Raw genomic sequence first — 14,078 nt, 5'->3', positions numbered from 1 at the left:
AGCTGCTGAAGACGCAGGAGCTGTAATGGAAATGAAGAGTGCAATGACTAGAGTTTGTAGAGTGACACAAGGATTGTTAGAGTGATTTTGCGTTTTCTGACACTTCTTTTTGAATGCGACATGTGAATATGGCAGTGATTTGTGGAGTCTCTATCAGTGTCCTTGAGGTGGAGATGCCTGTGCGCACTGATGGATGGACGCTGAGAGGAAACACTGCTGCGTTCAGAGTCTGAGGGCAGCAGCGCACTGAAGCTGCGCCTGGTCCCGCAATAGACAGCGCCTTTCCTTCTCTCTCTCCCTCTCTCTCTCTCTCTCTCTCTCTCTCTCTCTCTCTCTCTCTGCACTAAGAGGATAAGCTCGTCCCTTTTTCTCCCCTCACCGTGATTGGACGAGGCCACTTCTTAGGAATGGCATCAAACTATTTAAATAGCACTTTGTCCCCCCTCGGCTTAAAAGGGAGTTTTTTAGCGGCCGATAGCAGAAAAGACAAGTTTTCAAATAAGAAAAAACACGGCAGATTTTATTTTCGTGCTTTTCACTGTGGAACTTCCATCTTTTAAATAATTTGGCAAAAAAGAAAAAAGAAAAGAAAAAAAACACTCTTAAGGAATATTGCTGGACTTCTAAATATTTTTGCGGGATTTTATTACCTTGGATCTACTGTTCTAGTGAAACAGGTGAGTGGCAAATATTCTGCAGCTGCATCTGTTGCATTATTTTAGATTCAACCTGTTGCACATTGACTTTGTGTGACATTGATATTTGAGAAAGGGTCAGACTGTTGTGTTTTTATGTGTCCAGACAGCAGGCTGGTGTTTCACCATGAAGCTGACAGGAATATTTTTGCTGTTGATGCTTTGGACCTGTGAGAGTGCGAGAGTCGCAGGTGAGTTTGGCTAAAGTGACTGCTTCAACTTGAACTTGTTAAACTTCTCGGAATAATAATTCACTTTTTAGATACTTCTGTGAGTACTGCTTATTACATGAAAAAAAGAGAAGCTGATGTGACTTTGAACTGCTTGAAGTTAACTGAAAATTAAAACCAGCACAATTCCAGTGCTCTGCCAGACAAAGGCTGATTGCTTCTTGTTATTCACCCGCAGAGAGTCGAGACGACAATAGCGTATATGACTTGTTTGAGCTCATCCACGTCCCCAGTACGAACCATGGGGTCACACTGGTGAAAGGAGACGACCCGTACAGCCCCGCCTACAAGATCTTCAACCCGGACCTGATCCCCCCAGTCCCCGAGAGCGCCTTTAGGGACCTGATCGATTCCATCCATGCCGAGAGGGGTTTCCTCCTCCTGCTCAACTTCAAGCAGTCCAAACGGACCAGGGGAAGCCTCCTGACTGTGGAGAAGCAGGATGGCTCTGGGCCAGTGTTTGAGATCGTCTCCAATGGCAAAGCAAACACCTTGGACATCGTTTTCTCCACCGAGAACAAGCAGCAGGTAGTTTCCATCGAAGATGTGGATCTGGCGACAGGTCAATGGAAGAACATCACGCTGTTCGTGCAGGAGGACCGGGCGCAGCTTTACGCGGGATGCGACGAAGTGAACACCGCCGAGTTGGATGCGCCAATTCAAAGCATCCTGACGCAGGAAACTCCGGCCAGCGCGCGCCTCAGGGTGGGCAAAGGAGCTGTAAAGGACAGATTCATGGTGAGAACACGAGCCGTTATAGAGTTTTAAGTCTGGAGAGTGAATTGTGATTCCACCGAAGCGGTTTAGTCTCCTCTCACTTCATGCGTAATTGTATCCAAATGCGTAAAAACGCACACGTTACGACAGAATGATGTTTAAATATTTTTAGTGTGATGCACTGATAAGAGTTTTAATATTCTGTTGCACCGGCTGATAGTCTAAACTGAACATTGGTGTTTGCAGGGGGTCCTACAAAACGTGCGGTTTGTGTTTGGAACAACACTGGACGCCATCCTCCGCAACAAAGGATGCCAAAGCTGTGAGTAATCATGGCCGAGACGTCTTGTGTGTTTACTAATTGCTCTTTTTTTTTCATGTACTGCCAAGTTCTATCACACTTAATTTGTCTCTGATTTCTACATAAAACGCTCTGCTAAACAGTTTCCCACTTGTCACAGAGGAATGCTAGATTGCAAATATCTCAGGGAGCTGTGGTCTTTAAGTATATTCTCTGGGATGTTCTGTAAATAATTACTTTTTAAAATAATTTATAGTGCTGTGGGATATGTGAAATTAACTACAAATACCCTTCTCAGTAATTAATCAATGATTAAGATACAGACAGGAGATCTGATTTTTGGTGCTATTTCTCCCTCAGCTGCTACAACTGACACCATGATCCTGAAGAACCTTAACGGGTCCTCAGCCATCAGAACAGAGTACACTGGACATAAGACTAAAGGTAAACACTGCTGCATGTGACTGGCCTTTTTTTTTTTATTATACTGGTTCACATCTTTTGTAGTCTAAAGACTGTTGTGACTAAACTATAATGGAACAAGAATCCAAAAAGATGACTTAAACTAACAATCACTGATGTTTGTGCCTGTTTTTCTGTCTTGGTGAAGACCTGCAGATGGTTTGCGGCTTCTCCTGTGAGGACCTGGTCAGCATGTTTAAGGAGCTGAAGGGGCTCGGTGTGGTGGTCAAGGAGCTGTCCAATGAACTCCGCCAGCTGGTGAGTAGAAAACCCAGCAGACAGTCTGGGAGAGCCCAAGAGACCGTCTGACTGTTGGCTGCCTATCTGTCTGCGTGTGTGTGTTTTAGATGTGTGTGGTCTCTGAATCACCACCAACAAGTGTGTACAGCTGTCCAACAAAACAACATTAGATATCTATGTTTGTTCATCTATAGAGATATGGCAACTGTAGTATATTTGACAAAATCAGCACTGTTAATGACACTTTGATGACATCTTTGATCATCTATACATTTTTGCATTGTTAATTTCAATAACCAGAGCGTAAGTATTTTATTGCATCACTTCAAAACTCTATTTACTTTGTACAGTATACAGCTTTATTTGAACTGACATTAAGCTGCTGCACTTTGCCATCTTTCTGGGTAAAATCCCTTAAGCTACTTTCATGCTTTTTAATTATATTTTGATTATACTGTAAATACAGACCCCCAGGAGAAGTAGCTCTCTGCAAAGGTAATTGTTATGATAGTACATAACAAACAATATCTGTTTTTTTGTTCCTGCTTTTCTTTCCCATACCCCCAGACGGATGAGAACAAGCTGATTAAAAACCGCATTGGCATTCACAGTGGTGTCTGCATCCACAATGGCATCGTGCGCAAGAACAGAGATGAGTGGACCGTCGATGATTGCACTGAGTGCACTTGTCAGGTGAGACCTCCAGTGTGCTCCCATCAGTGTGTACTGTGTGTTAAGTACTTAAACACATGTGTGAGAGGACCCACTTAATGCTCTGACTTGTCTTTACATGTAAACACACACTTGTATATTAAGACAACCAACACTGAGGCTCACCCTTAACCACCACTCAACTGATCTGCTCAGTAATTAGTAGTGTGACGGCTTGGCAGAAGGCCAACAGCCTTTACAGTTGTAATGACAGGTCTGTTGTCTGAAGTTCAATTTGATTGTGGCTTTAAGGGACCTGACCAGACTTTAAGTCATGCATTGGCCATACTTAGGAACAATACCTTGGCTCTGACAAGTGGAAAGAAAGGATGGGCTTAGCTACAAAATACTTGGCAGTGAAGCTCCCTGCATTTCACCAGTGGGCATCATTTCCTCATTTCGCCTTCTACTGATACACCAGTTGTCCCTATTTCCTCTTTCTTCTCTCTCAGTGATCAAATCCAGGAGGGAGAACCTTAGCATGCATAGTTAGAAGCAGTTGTTATGCCTGAGTCATTCCCTGCGCACCCACACAGGTTGTGCTGGCAGGCTGGCTTTACTTGTTCAGGGCTCAGTGCCCAGACCGGCTCATGGATGAAACCGACATCCATTATTAGGACTTTGGCCTCGTTCCCGCCCTCCCCTGACCCAGTGGGCAGGTGGTTGTCTGCAGGGGTCTCCGCTCTTAGCCAGAACTCGTTTAGCTTTTCTGGCATTGTAAACCCGTGCAAACTCAGATGCTGAACAAGGAATTTAATGAGGTGGTTGCACGGACATGGACTAAGATTTGGATTAAAAAAAAATTACTTGCAACACACACAAATTTAAATAGGTTCACAAAACCATGAACTCCACTTTACTGACGTTTCTTTGTAGTGTCTAAATTCTATTTGGGAATTGGGATTTGATCTAGCACCAGGATTGAATTTTGAAGAAAACTGCAGCAGCATTTGGGTGATATCCGTATGTACTATTTGCATGATGTATTTTTTAACATAAATTTGTCTCTGTACTTGTGCAGAACTCTGCTACTGTGTGCCGCAAGATCTCCTGCCCCCTGATCCCCTGTGCTAATGCTACTGTTCCTGATGGAGAGTGCTGCCCACGCTGTGGAACACGTAAGCATTTCCTTTCACTAAAGTCCAACATGTTGTTAGAGCCAGCAAAGCTATAGAAAAGTACACTGCAAATGCAGTCATGTAAACCTGCACTACAAATGTCTCCATAAATAACCCCAAATGCTGAAATGAGTACAGTTTAACTCACAGACGAAGCATTCAAATGGTGCCCCATTCCCTAAGAGAGCCATTTTATTAAGTTATTTGCCACATTAAACAAAAAGCCACAAATATTTCCTTAGATGTAAAAGTTTCTGTTGGAGAGAAAAGATGATTTAACTGTAATAACATCCGAGTAAATAAAAGGGTGCTTATGTGTTGGGAACATTGGTGCTTTGTGCTCAAAAACATCTTTGAATCTTCACGTTCAAATAGCTATAATTTGCCAAATTGGTTAAAGGGAGATGGAAAATTGGTCAACTGTTTAGTAAAGCAGTCTTTTACATGAGGAGAAGTGACATGTTCTTCATACCTATGCAGGCTTGGCTGCAATGCTTCCCTAAAACCTAAATAAACATGGGAAGCCGCATTCATCCCAACGTCAGCCACTTGTTGAAGTCATAACACACCCAGGGACGTGTTTTCAAAATCTGTTTCCTCTTTAGGAAAACATAAGCCAGTGGGGCATCCCCATGCATCCTGAGGACAGTGGGGCCTTCTGTTTCTCAGAGTGTTAGTCCTCTGCCTTTGCTCTGAACAGAGGGCCTTCTCTGTGTCTAAGTCCCAGCTAAATCCACACTATTAGCCCTCCGCTTTAAGAGCTTTCCCTCCTCATTTAGGCTTGGGGGTGTTTGCAAGGGGGTGCTGCCTCACTGGAATAGCTCTTTTATTGTCTCCGTCTTCCCCTCTTTCTCATATTCTCTCCCTCCTGCTCAGTGAGTGACTATGCAGAGGACGGCTGGTCGCCGTGGTCTGAATGGACCCATTGTTCCGTGTCATGTGGGCGGGGCATCCAGCAGCGTGGGCGCTCTTGCGACCGTATCAATAACAACTGCGAGGGCACCTCTGTGCAGACCCGCGACTGCTACCTCCAGGAGTGTGACAAGCGCTGTGAGTTTACACAACATACCTATCAACCACACACACAAACAACAAGCATGTCATGTTTAACAGTCAGCACAGCAAGTCATGTGTAGCAGTGTGTGATCGTAGTTGGCGTTTTGCTTGTCTGTCATCATCTGTGTGACATTATTTGTTCTGATGACGTAATACCACAGTTACGCATCACTTTCCTCCCTGATAAATGACCTCTGGCCTTTTTTTATGGCCTTCAGTCAAGCAGGATGGCAGCTGGAGCCACTGGTCACCCTGGTCATCATGCTCCGTTACCTGTGGTGCTGGTGTCATCACGCGTATCCGCCTGTGCAACTCTCCCACCCCTCAGCTTGGAGGCAAGGACTGTGAGGGAGAGGGTCGGCAAACCGAGAAGTGTCAGCAGTCCGCATGTCCCAGTAAGTTTCACCATCCTAGATTCACTGCCTGGCTAAATTATTTTGTTGTATACAGAAATGAATCATAGTTTCTTCTTATCACCATCAGTCAATGGCAACTGGGGACCCTGGTCACCCTGGGATACATGCACTCTCACCTGTGGAGGTGGTGTCCAGACTCGTAAACGCCTGTGCAACGATCCTACACCAAAATATGGTGGTAAAGAGTGTGTCGGTGATGCTAAAGAGAATCAGAGGTGCAACAAGAAAGCCTGCCCCATTGGTGAGTCATTGTAATCACTTACAGAGCTTCTCCATGGTCCATGTATCTGCAGTATTTTATTGTTCACATTTTTGCCGTGCAGTATTTGACATTTATGTTTTTAGCATATTTTTCTACTCACGGTTTTAATTATTTTGTTGTATTTATATAGACCTAAACCTACCATCAAAATGAGATCATAACTGGAATGGGAATTACCTGAATGAAAAAGGTTACATCTGAAGGATCTTGATAATGAGATAGCATTGTTGTTTACAGATGGGTGCTTGTCCAACCCCTGCTTTGCTGGAGCCAAGTGCACCAGTTTCCCTGACGGTTCTTGGAAGTGTGGAAAGTGCCCAGGTGGCTATACTGGCAATGGTATCAAGTGTAAAGATATTGACGAGGTAAAAATTCCATCGCACTTGTCCTATGATTATATTAACTACAAACATGTCTTAATGCTTACTGCAACATCTGCCAAGTCTCAAGTTTAATGACAATGGTTCTTTTATTCCTAAAAACAGTGCAAGGAGGTCCCAGATGCTTGCTTTGAGTTTAATGGCGTGCACCGCTGTGAGAATACAGATCCTGGCTACAACTGTTTGCCCTGCCCTCCTCGCTACTCAGGACTCCAACCATTTGGCCGAGGTGTAGAGCAGGCTACTGCTAATAAACAGGCAAGTACAGTCCTGTCTGTGTCAAACTGCCAATGAGACAACAGCAAAGAGCAAATGCTTTTACAGAGAGAGATGTGAGTTGATAATTAAATCCTGATAACAGGAACAGTGCATGTGAGGTGTAAGTACACCTGCATCTCCAGGGTAGGATCATGTTCATTTGTTGTGATGAATGTCTGTCTTTCTAAGGGCAGAATGTCATGAATGTGGGCTATGCACTGCCAGTCTGATCAGCAACCTATTCATTCTCTCTCAATCTGCAGGTGTGCACACCCCGTAATCCTTGCCTCGATGGCAGCCATGACTGCAACAAAAACGCCCGCTGCAACTACCTTGGACACTTTGCCGATCCCATGTACCGCTGTGAGTGCAAGCCTGGTTACGCTGGCAATGGCCATATCTGTGGAGAGGACACAGACCTGGATGGATGGCCCAATGCTGACTTGGTCTGTGTGGAGAATGCCACCTACCACTGCAAAAAGGTACATAGTGGTGAAGTTGAAAGGCTCCAACATGTTTTTTTTTTTGTTTTTTTTACTCAAGAAATTGCTGTTGGAGAATTAAAGTCTAATTACTTATACAATTGTCTGTTATTCAGGACAACTGTCCTAACCTCCCTAACTCAGGACAGGAAGATTATGATAAGGATGGCATTGGAGATGCTTGTGACAATGATGATGACAACGATGGTATTCCTGATGACAGGGTAAGTAAAAATTTCCAGAGGTGCCGTGCAAGAGAGAGTGTATGTGTGTGTTTTCTGCAACTGTCATTTTAGCATTCATCATTCATTTTGTCTAATAACAGGGCAGGTGGTGGATGAGTGGGGTGGGGGGCAGGCTCAGCAGGAAAGCAAATGTTTCTCCATAGCCTGAGCCAAAACCTCAAATTCCAATGCTGAGGTAGAGCTCTGAAGGAGCTGCTCTGTGTGCTGCTAATCCCAACATTAGATTTGGGGAAGGGCCTAAAAATAAAGGACCTTTTAATCCTGCATCGCTTCCTCTCTGTAAACAGACAGGCTCAGACAGCAAATGACAGGAACTGCACCTGAAAACCTAGAATCAACTCTTTGTCTTTCTCTCTTTGAAACAGGACAACTGTCCATTCGTGTACAATCCCAGACAGTATGACTACGACCGTGATGATGTGGGTGACCGGTGTGACAACTGCCCCTACAACAGTAACCCAGACCAGACAGACACAGACAACAATGGAGAGGGAGATGCATGTGCTGTGGACATTGATGGAGATGGTGAGAATTGAAAACTTGACTAAAAAAACATCCTCTGGAAATCTTTGTGTTGGTAATGAAGTGAGATTGCACTCTATGAGTCGTGTGTTTTGAACTTCTGTGCCGGATTTTCATATAATATGTTTCCATTCATTCACCAGGAATACTGAATGAGAAGGACAACTGTCCCTACGTATACAATGTTGATCAGAGAGACACAGATCTGGATGGGGTGGGAGATATGTGCGATAACTGTCCTCTGGAACATAATCCTGATCAGGTGTGTGGACACATACACAGATGCACCACCCTTACCAATTTTCTTCCGCCTCACGCAGCAACTATAATCCACATTTATCTCTTTGCCTTTCTCTTTAGCTCAGCATATATCTCTGTTTCAATTGAGAGAGAGCCTTAGTGCTTTGCCCTGTGTAGCTGCCTAAGCTTTATCACGCCATGTAAAGGTGGAGTAAATCCTGTATGCAGCTCAGGGGCACATCAGTTCAATAAGGCGTGGTGGGGGGCTTGGGGTCTTTTCAATGGCCCATTGACGTTAGCTGACTAATGTGAGGTGAGAGGCCCTAGGCTGGATATTACTGAGGAATGGGCTGGCCCTGGGGTATGTGCATGCCCTGTCGGCGCAGCACAGGCCTTTTTCTGTCCACCTGTGCCATGCTACACTGAGAAATAGGAATGTGTTGAACAACGGAAATCAGGAGAAGGATGGGGGAAGGAGGGGGGCATCCAAGTCTAGACAAATGTGATTTTTAAAGAGTGAAGTGCACACTACAATAATGTTGGTTGCTTGTCCAAAGATTACAACAACAGCATTTTTTTGATTGTGCAAGTCCCTCTACCACCTATTCTTTTTTAATGCCACAAGGTATACCTCATCCTGCCAAGTAGGACATGCATGACTTTGCTTTTCACTGTAGATGCTTGCAGTGGTAAACAAACAAATGGTGTAGGAGGAGCGGTCTTGTGGAATGACGTTTGATTTTGGACCAACTGAGCTTGGCAGCTGTACAGAGGCAAAGAGAGACTGGAGCCTAAGGAAGTGCTTAATGAAAGCAAGGGACAAGAGCTTTAAGAACAGAGGCAGCAGGAAACACAGCAGTGAAAGGAAATAAGTGTTGTGTAATGTAATCACAACTGTTAGCATAATAACGCATTATTGCCCCCTTAAAGCGTATATTAGGTCATAACTTTAATGGAGAAAAAAAACACTGTATCATTGCAGGTTGATTCAGATGATGACCGTGTGGGAGACAAGTGTGACAGCAACCAGGACATCGATGAGGACGGACACCAGAACAACTTGGACAATTGCCCGTACATCCCCAATGCCAACCAGGCTGACCATGACAAGGACGGCAAGGGAGACGCCTGCGACCATGATGACGATAATGATGGCATCCCTGATGACAAAGATAACTGCAGATTGGCCTTCAACCCTGATCAGTTGGACTCTGATGGTGAGCAAAACAGGCCACTTCTACACAATGCAAATTTCTCTAAACAGTTCAGAAGGAGCAATACACAGAAACACAGCTCATAGCATGTTGACAGACCCTGAGTTTTACTAACAGTTGATATGCACTGTCTGTTTTTCAGGTGATGGTCGTGGAGATGCTTGCAAAGATGATTTTGATCAAGACAATGTTCCTGACATCTATGATGTCTGTCCTGAGAACTTTGACATCAGTGAGACAGACTTCCGCAAGTTCCAGATGGTTCCTCTGGATCCAAAAGGAACCTCCCAGATTGATCCTAACTGGGTTGTCCGCCATCAGGGCAAGGAGTTGGTTCAGACTGTCAACTGCGACCCTGGCATTGCTGTTGGTAAGCAAAAAAAAAAAAAATCTCATAATTGTCTGCACAATACAAACCTATTTTTTTAAGTTGAACTACAGACTATGCAAAGATAGATACAAATGGTCTTTTTCATTCAGGTTTTACTGATGTCCTGTATTGACACCCCTCCCACTTGTTCCTCCATCAGGTTACCATGAGTTCAATGCAGTGGACTTCAGTGGGACTTTCTTCATCAACACAGAGAGGGATGATGATTATGCTGGCTTTGTGTTTGGCTACCAGTCCAGTTCCAGATTCTATGTGGTGATGTGGAAGCAGATCACGCAGACTTACTGGTCAAATAAACCCACCAAAGCCCAGGGCTACTCTGGCCTGTCTATTAAAGTGGTTAATTCCACTACCGGCCCAGGAGAACACCTCAGGAATGCCCTCTGGCACACAGGCAATACTCCAGGACAGGTACACCACACTTCTATTCTTCAATAAATGATTTTACCGTGTGATAGGAAATCCAGTAAACCAATGACTGTTTATTTCCTCCTGCTTTAGGTCCGCACTCTTTGGCATGACCCAAAGAACGTTGGATGGAAAGATTTTACTGCCTACAGATGGCATCTGATCCATAGGCCGAGAACAGGACATATTCGGTGAGCAGAGATAATTAATGAATCCCCATACGTAATTACTCCTCACGTTACTTTATGTTGAAATGTCAGGACTTGGACCATCTTTCATTTGTCCTGTATTCCCACAGAGTTGTGATGTACGAGGGTAAGAAGATCATGGCAGATTCTGGCAGCATCTATGACAAGACATATGCAGGTGGCAGACTAGGTCTTTTTGTCTTCTCTCAAGAGATGGTATACTTCTCAGACCTCAAGTATGAATGCAGAGGTAAGTCTTTCTTTAAAATCAACTTAAGTGTGCATGCACTTGATCTGCTGAAATGAATGCCTCTGTGGAGTCTGTGTGCACACTTTTCATATTATGTCTGCTTCTTTTAACAGATGCATGAACGGCGCAGCGCAGGAAGCTCTGAGGAATGCACCTTTTTTGTATAAAGTATGAACTTATATATTCTCATGCAAAGTCCAGGGACCGATCTCCGCAACTCTTTCTTCTGTGGCACGCACACTCAGACGGAGCGAAGGGCATGTGGTCTGCCTCAGGGTAACTTGAAGCTGGTTTGGGCAGAGCACCAACCAGCTGACTGCCAGTTGAGGATCAGAGAGCCCCTACTCTACCACCCTTAGCATCCATGAGAGCAGGGAGAGCTGGAGAAAAAATACAAGAAGCCCTTTGGCTTTGCCATTAGGACACCATCTCCTTTCAATCCCAGCATTACCTGGTATCCTACTCTCTGAAAGACCTCATTCATCTCTGTGTGGGAACGGCTCCTCATAGATAACTATGCACTTCCAAGCCTTTCACATCTCTCTCTGTCTTTCTATCTCACTTCTTCAGCCTGTGTGCCTTTCTACCTTACTTTCTGGATGGACATCCCAAAGAAAAAAAACTGAATATATCCTTTGCTTTACAAGACCAACCAGGATGTAGATTCTGAATGATACAACTTTTGAGGACTCAAAGGATGAAGACAGCATTATTATTTTTTAGGAATTTGTGTTGTTAAAGACTTGCAGCTTAAGATATCTGTTGGGAGTTAGAAACAATGAGAATGTGATGTTGGATGTTTGTGTTCATGCATGTACTGTGTGTGGAAGACTAGCGATGAATGGAACAAGAAAGTTCTTCTACCTATCTACCTAAGAATCTCTGTAGAGAACAACTGTGGAGACAAAAATGGCAAATTTATGTGAGCTATCTTTTACATACAAGTATAATAGGTTTTGCTGATGTTGTCTGGTTATCTAAACAACTCTCAGGACTAGATGGAAGTGGTGATCTTCCCATATTAAACCAGTAAGTAAAAATACGAGGATTCTGTTTCACAAAACAATTGCTAGAGCCAGTTCTCCCCCGAGAATATTCCCGATCTCACATCCAAACCATAGTCATTGAAGAGATTAATCTCCCTCAGCTTTTAGGGATTTTAATATAAAAAAGATGTAAATACATGTAATTTATTGACTGTGCCTACAATGTAGGCAGTAAACAAGATTTGGATACTTTGAAAAAGTAAATAAAATCCTTCCAATCCCAGTAGTTATATCACAGTGAAAACTGATCCACAATCAGGTCAAGTCAACTGTCAGGCACAAGATGCATGCTCTTGTTATTGTCTATCATCTCCCACTGTACAAAGTGATAGGTATTCTTCAGATAGGGCTACTTAGTATGAAGTGTATGTGACTTGTGTGCCTTTTCTTCAGAGAGAGATGAAAAACAAAGGAAATCTTTGATGTACAATTATTACCTCATTGCTGTTGTATAATTTGATCAAACAAAACACAACCTGAGTACTTTTTCATATACCTTTGAAATGATGGACATCTAAGTGCTACTGTAGCATGAGCTGTAAATACTATGACATTTCATATCTACAAACGCAGCAGAACTCCCAGTCCCATGATCTACGCCAGTAAAAATGACAGTAAATGGGAGACTTCTTTTTTTATAATTTTGCTTTATCATGTATGTCCAATGCGGTTTTAGCAGATAAATTATTGTTCTGTTTGTCTTAGCTGTTTGTGAGATGTTGATTCATGTGTGTGTGTGCGTGTGTGTGTGTGTGCGTGTGCGTGTGTGTGCGTGTGTGTGCGTGCGTCTGCGTGTGTGTGTGTGTAGAAAAATGCTATTTAAATAATTTATCAGGATCTGTTGTCTTACAAAAGGCCACACGTCCATCTGTATAAACGGTTTGCACACTGACGTGAGGATGTTCTGTTCTTTATCGTTTTTACCTTTTTTTTTTGTTAATGTATATCAATGTTACCATTATTTTTGTACAATTAGTTTGGCTTGTCTGTAAACATTTTCTTAGTTGTACAAAGCAAAATGCTGTTTTTATTCATAGCGACTATTTTGTTACATACTTTAAGACAATAAATAGTTGTTAAAATTCTCAAGCCTGTCTGTGCTTTTGTTTGCCAGAGTGGAAATATTTTGCTTTTTTTGCATCCAAGTCCTACAGTCATGGAGTCTAGAACTTGTTTTGATGACGTGGAGATAGTCATGATTTACAAACACAAACTGGTGACTGACTCAGAAAAGACTTTGTGAACCTCTTCCCACTGGAATACACCGCAAAGGCATCCAGGTTTGATTGGGGCTACTGTAGCTTCTAAACTCAACACCTGAAACGCCTGCTGACTTTCTCTGAAGCCCAGACAGACTTGTACTTTCAGGTCTTTCTCTCTGCATGGAGGCAAACATGGTCTCTATGATGAAGGCCACATGAGGAATGTGACACGGACATCGTCTTCTTAGCTTGATGTGCATGACCTGTCTGCGATCTGCAAATATTAGGTTGACCCAGACCTTGACATTGGCTGAATTGCAGTACACAGGGACTAAAATAATAACGTGATGGACAAAATACATCTCTTCTACCACTATAGTTTGGTTGCTTCTGCACTATTACCACCCATCCATCCATCACTGCTTTAATGTTTCTGCACTGGATGGTGCACAGATCAGTTGTAGAGGACATAATGGGGCCAAAAGCTTCATCTGCAATGGGCTTCTACACGAACTAGATGTGAATACAGGACTCCAATTGTTCAAGCACATCAGCTCAACTACAACTCTGTTCAAACACTGTAGACTAATGTATGCTACACAATGGCAAGTTGTAATATTGGAGACATTCAGCCCAATCCTGTTTTCACAAAATTGCACTCTTATGCCACTTAATTGCAATTCTCAATTTTGTTTTGAAGTAAATGTATTTTTTTAGTTTGTTTGTGACATATCACAAATACGTGTTTAATGAACATATTTTTGCTATTTATCATACTGCTCCACTTGAGCTGCTTTTAAGCCAACTAATCAGATGTTACATGAAGTTTGTAACATGTAGTTATTGCTGTGAAGGCATTCACCAAAGCCAGCCAAGTTTTAGTGGCCAGACCTAACCAGGTGAGAGAAAACTGAAAATAAACAAGTAAAAGTGAAGCTTAAGTCTAAAGGTCCCTAATGGAACTCTGGTTTACTGGGTGAAGGTTCAGTTACTGACTTATACCTTCTTCAACTCCTGGCTCTTTACAGGGACTCCGTGGCTTAT

At 43.2% G+C, this 14,078-nt stretch overlaps 1 protein-coding gene across 2 annotated transcripts; it reads left to right on the top strand.

Moving 5' to 3' along the window:
- The first annotated feature begins 437 nt into the window (after positions 1-437).
- Positions 438-12,921, top strand: thbs1b (thrombospondin 1b). 2 transcript variants are annotated; one of them, XM_008284819.1, is made up of 23 exons: positions 438-677; positions 806-886; positions 1,104-1,663; positions 1,889-1,964; positions 2,304-2,387; positions 2,554-2,663; positions 3,213-3,338; positions 4,378-4,474; positions 5,351-5,524; positions 5,749-5,925; positions 6,014-6,187; positions 6,446-6,573; positions 6,694-6,846; positions 7,110-7,328; positions 7,445-7,552; positions 7,939-8,098; positions 8,239-8,357; positions 9,318-9,552; positions 9,692-9,919; positions 10,080-10,351; positions 10,442-10,539; positions 10,647-10,786; positions 10,900-12,921. In XM_008284819.1, the coding sequence occupies exons 2-23, from the start codon at positions 823-825 to the stop codon at positions 10,905-10,907; spliced, it is 3,510 nt and encodes a 1,169-aa protein (XP_008283041.1). In that variant the 5' UTR covers positions 438-677; positions 806-822; the 3' UTR covers positions 10,908-12,921. The 2 variants fall into 2 exon arrangements, with proteins under 2 accessions (XP_008283041.1, XP_008283030.1); XM_008284808.1 differs by having other exon boundaries at positions 802-886.
- The last annotated feature ends 1,157 nt before the right edge of the window (positions 12,922-14,078 follow it).

The sequence above is a fragment of the Stegastes partitus genome, unplaced genomic scaffold (genome assembly GCF_000690725.1).
Source record: "Stegastes partitus isolate 25-593 unplaced genomic scaffold, Stegastes_partitus-1.0.2 Scaffold9, whole genome shotgun sequence".
In the NCBI taxonomy this organism is placed as follows: domain Eukaryota; kingdom Metazoa; phylum Chordata; class Actinopteri; family Pomacentridae; genus Stegastes; species Stegastes partitus.
The sequence above is the reverse complement of the archived record's forward strand: the minus strand, read 5'-3'. Positions and strand labels throughout refer to the sequence as shown.

Coding starts and splice junctions, on each gene's coding strand:
- thbs1b (XM_008284819.1), top strand. CDS start 823: ATGAAGCTGACAGGAATATTTTTGCTGTTGATGCTTTGGACCTGTGAG. Junction 5,926..6,013: donor TCAGCAGTCCGCATGTCCCA/GTAAGTTTCACC, acceptor TATCACCATCAG/TCAATGGCAACTGGGGACCC. Junction 7,553..7,938: donor ATGGTATTCCTGATGACAGG/GTAAGTAAAAAT, acceptor TCTTTGAAACAG/GACAACTGTCCATTCGTGTA.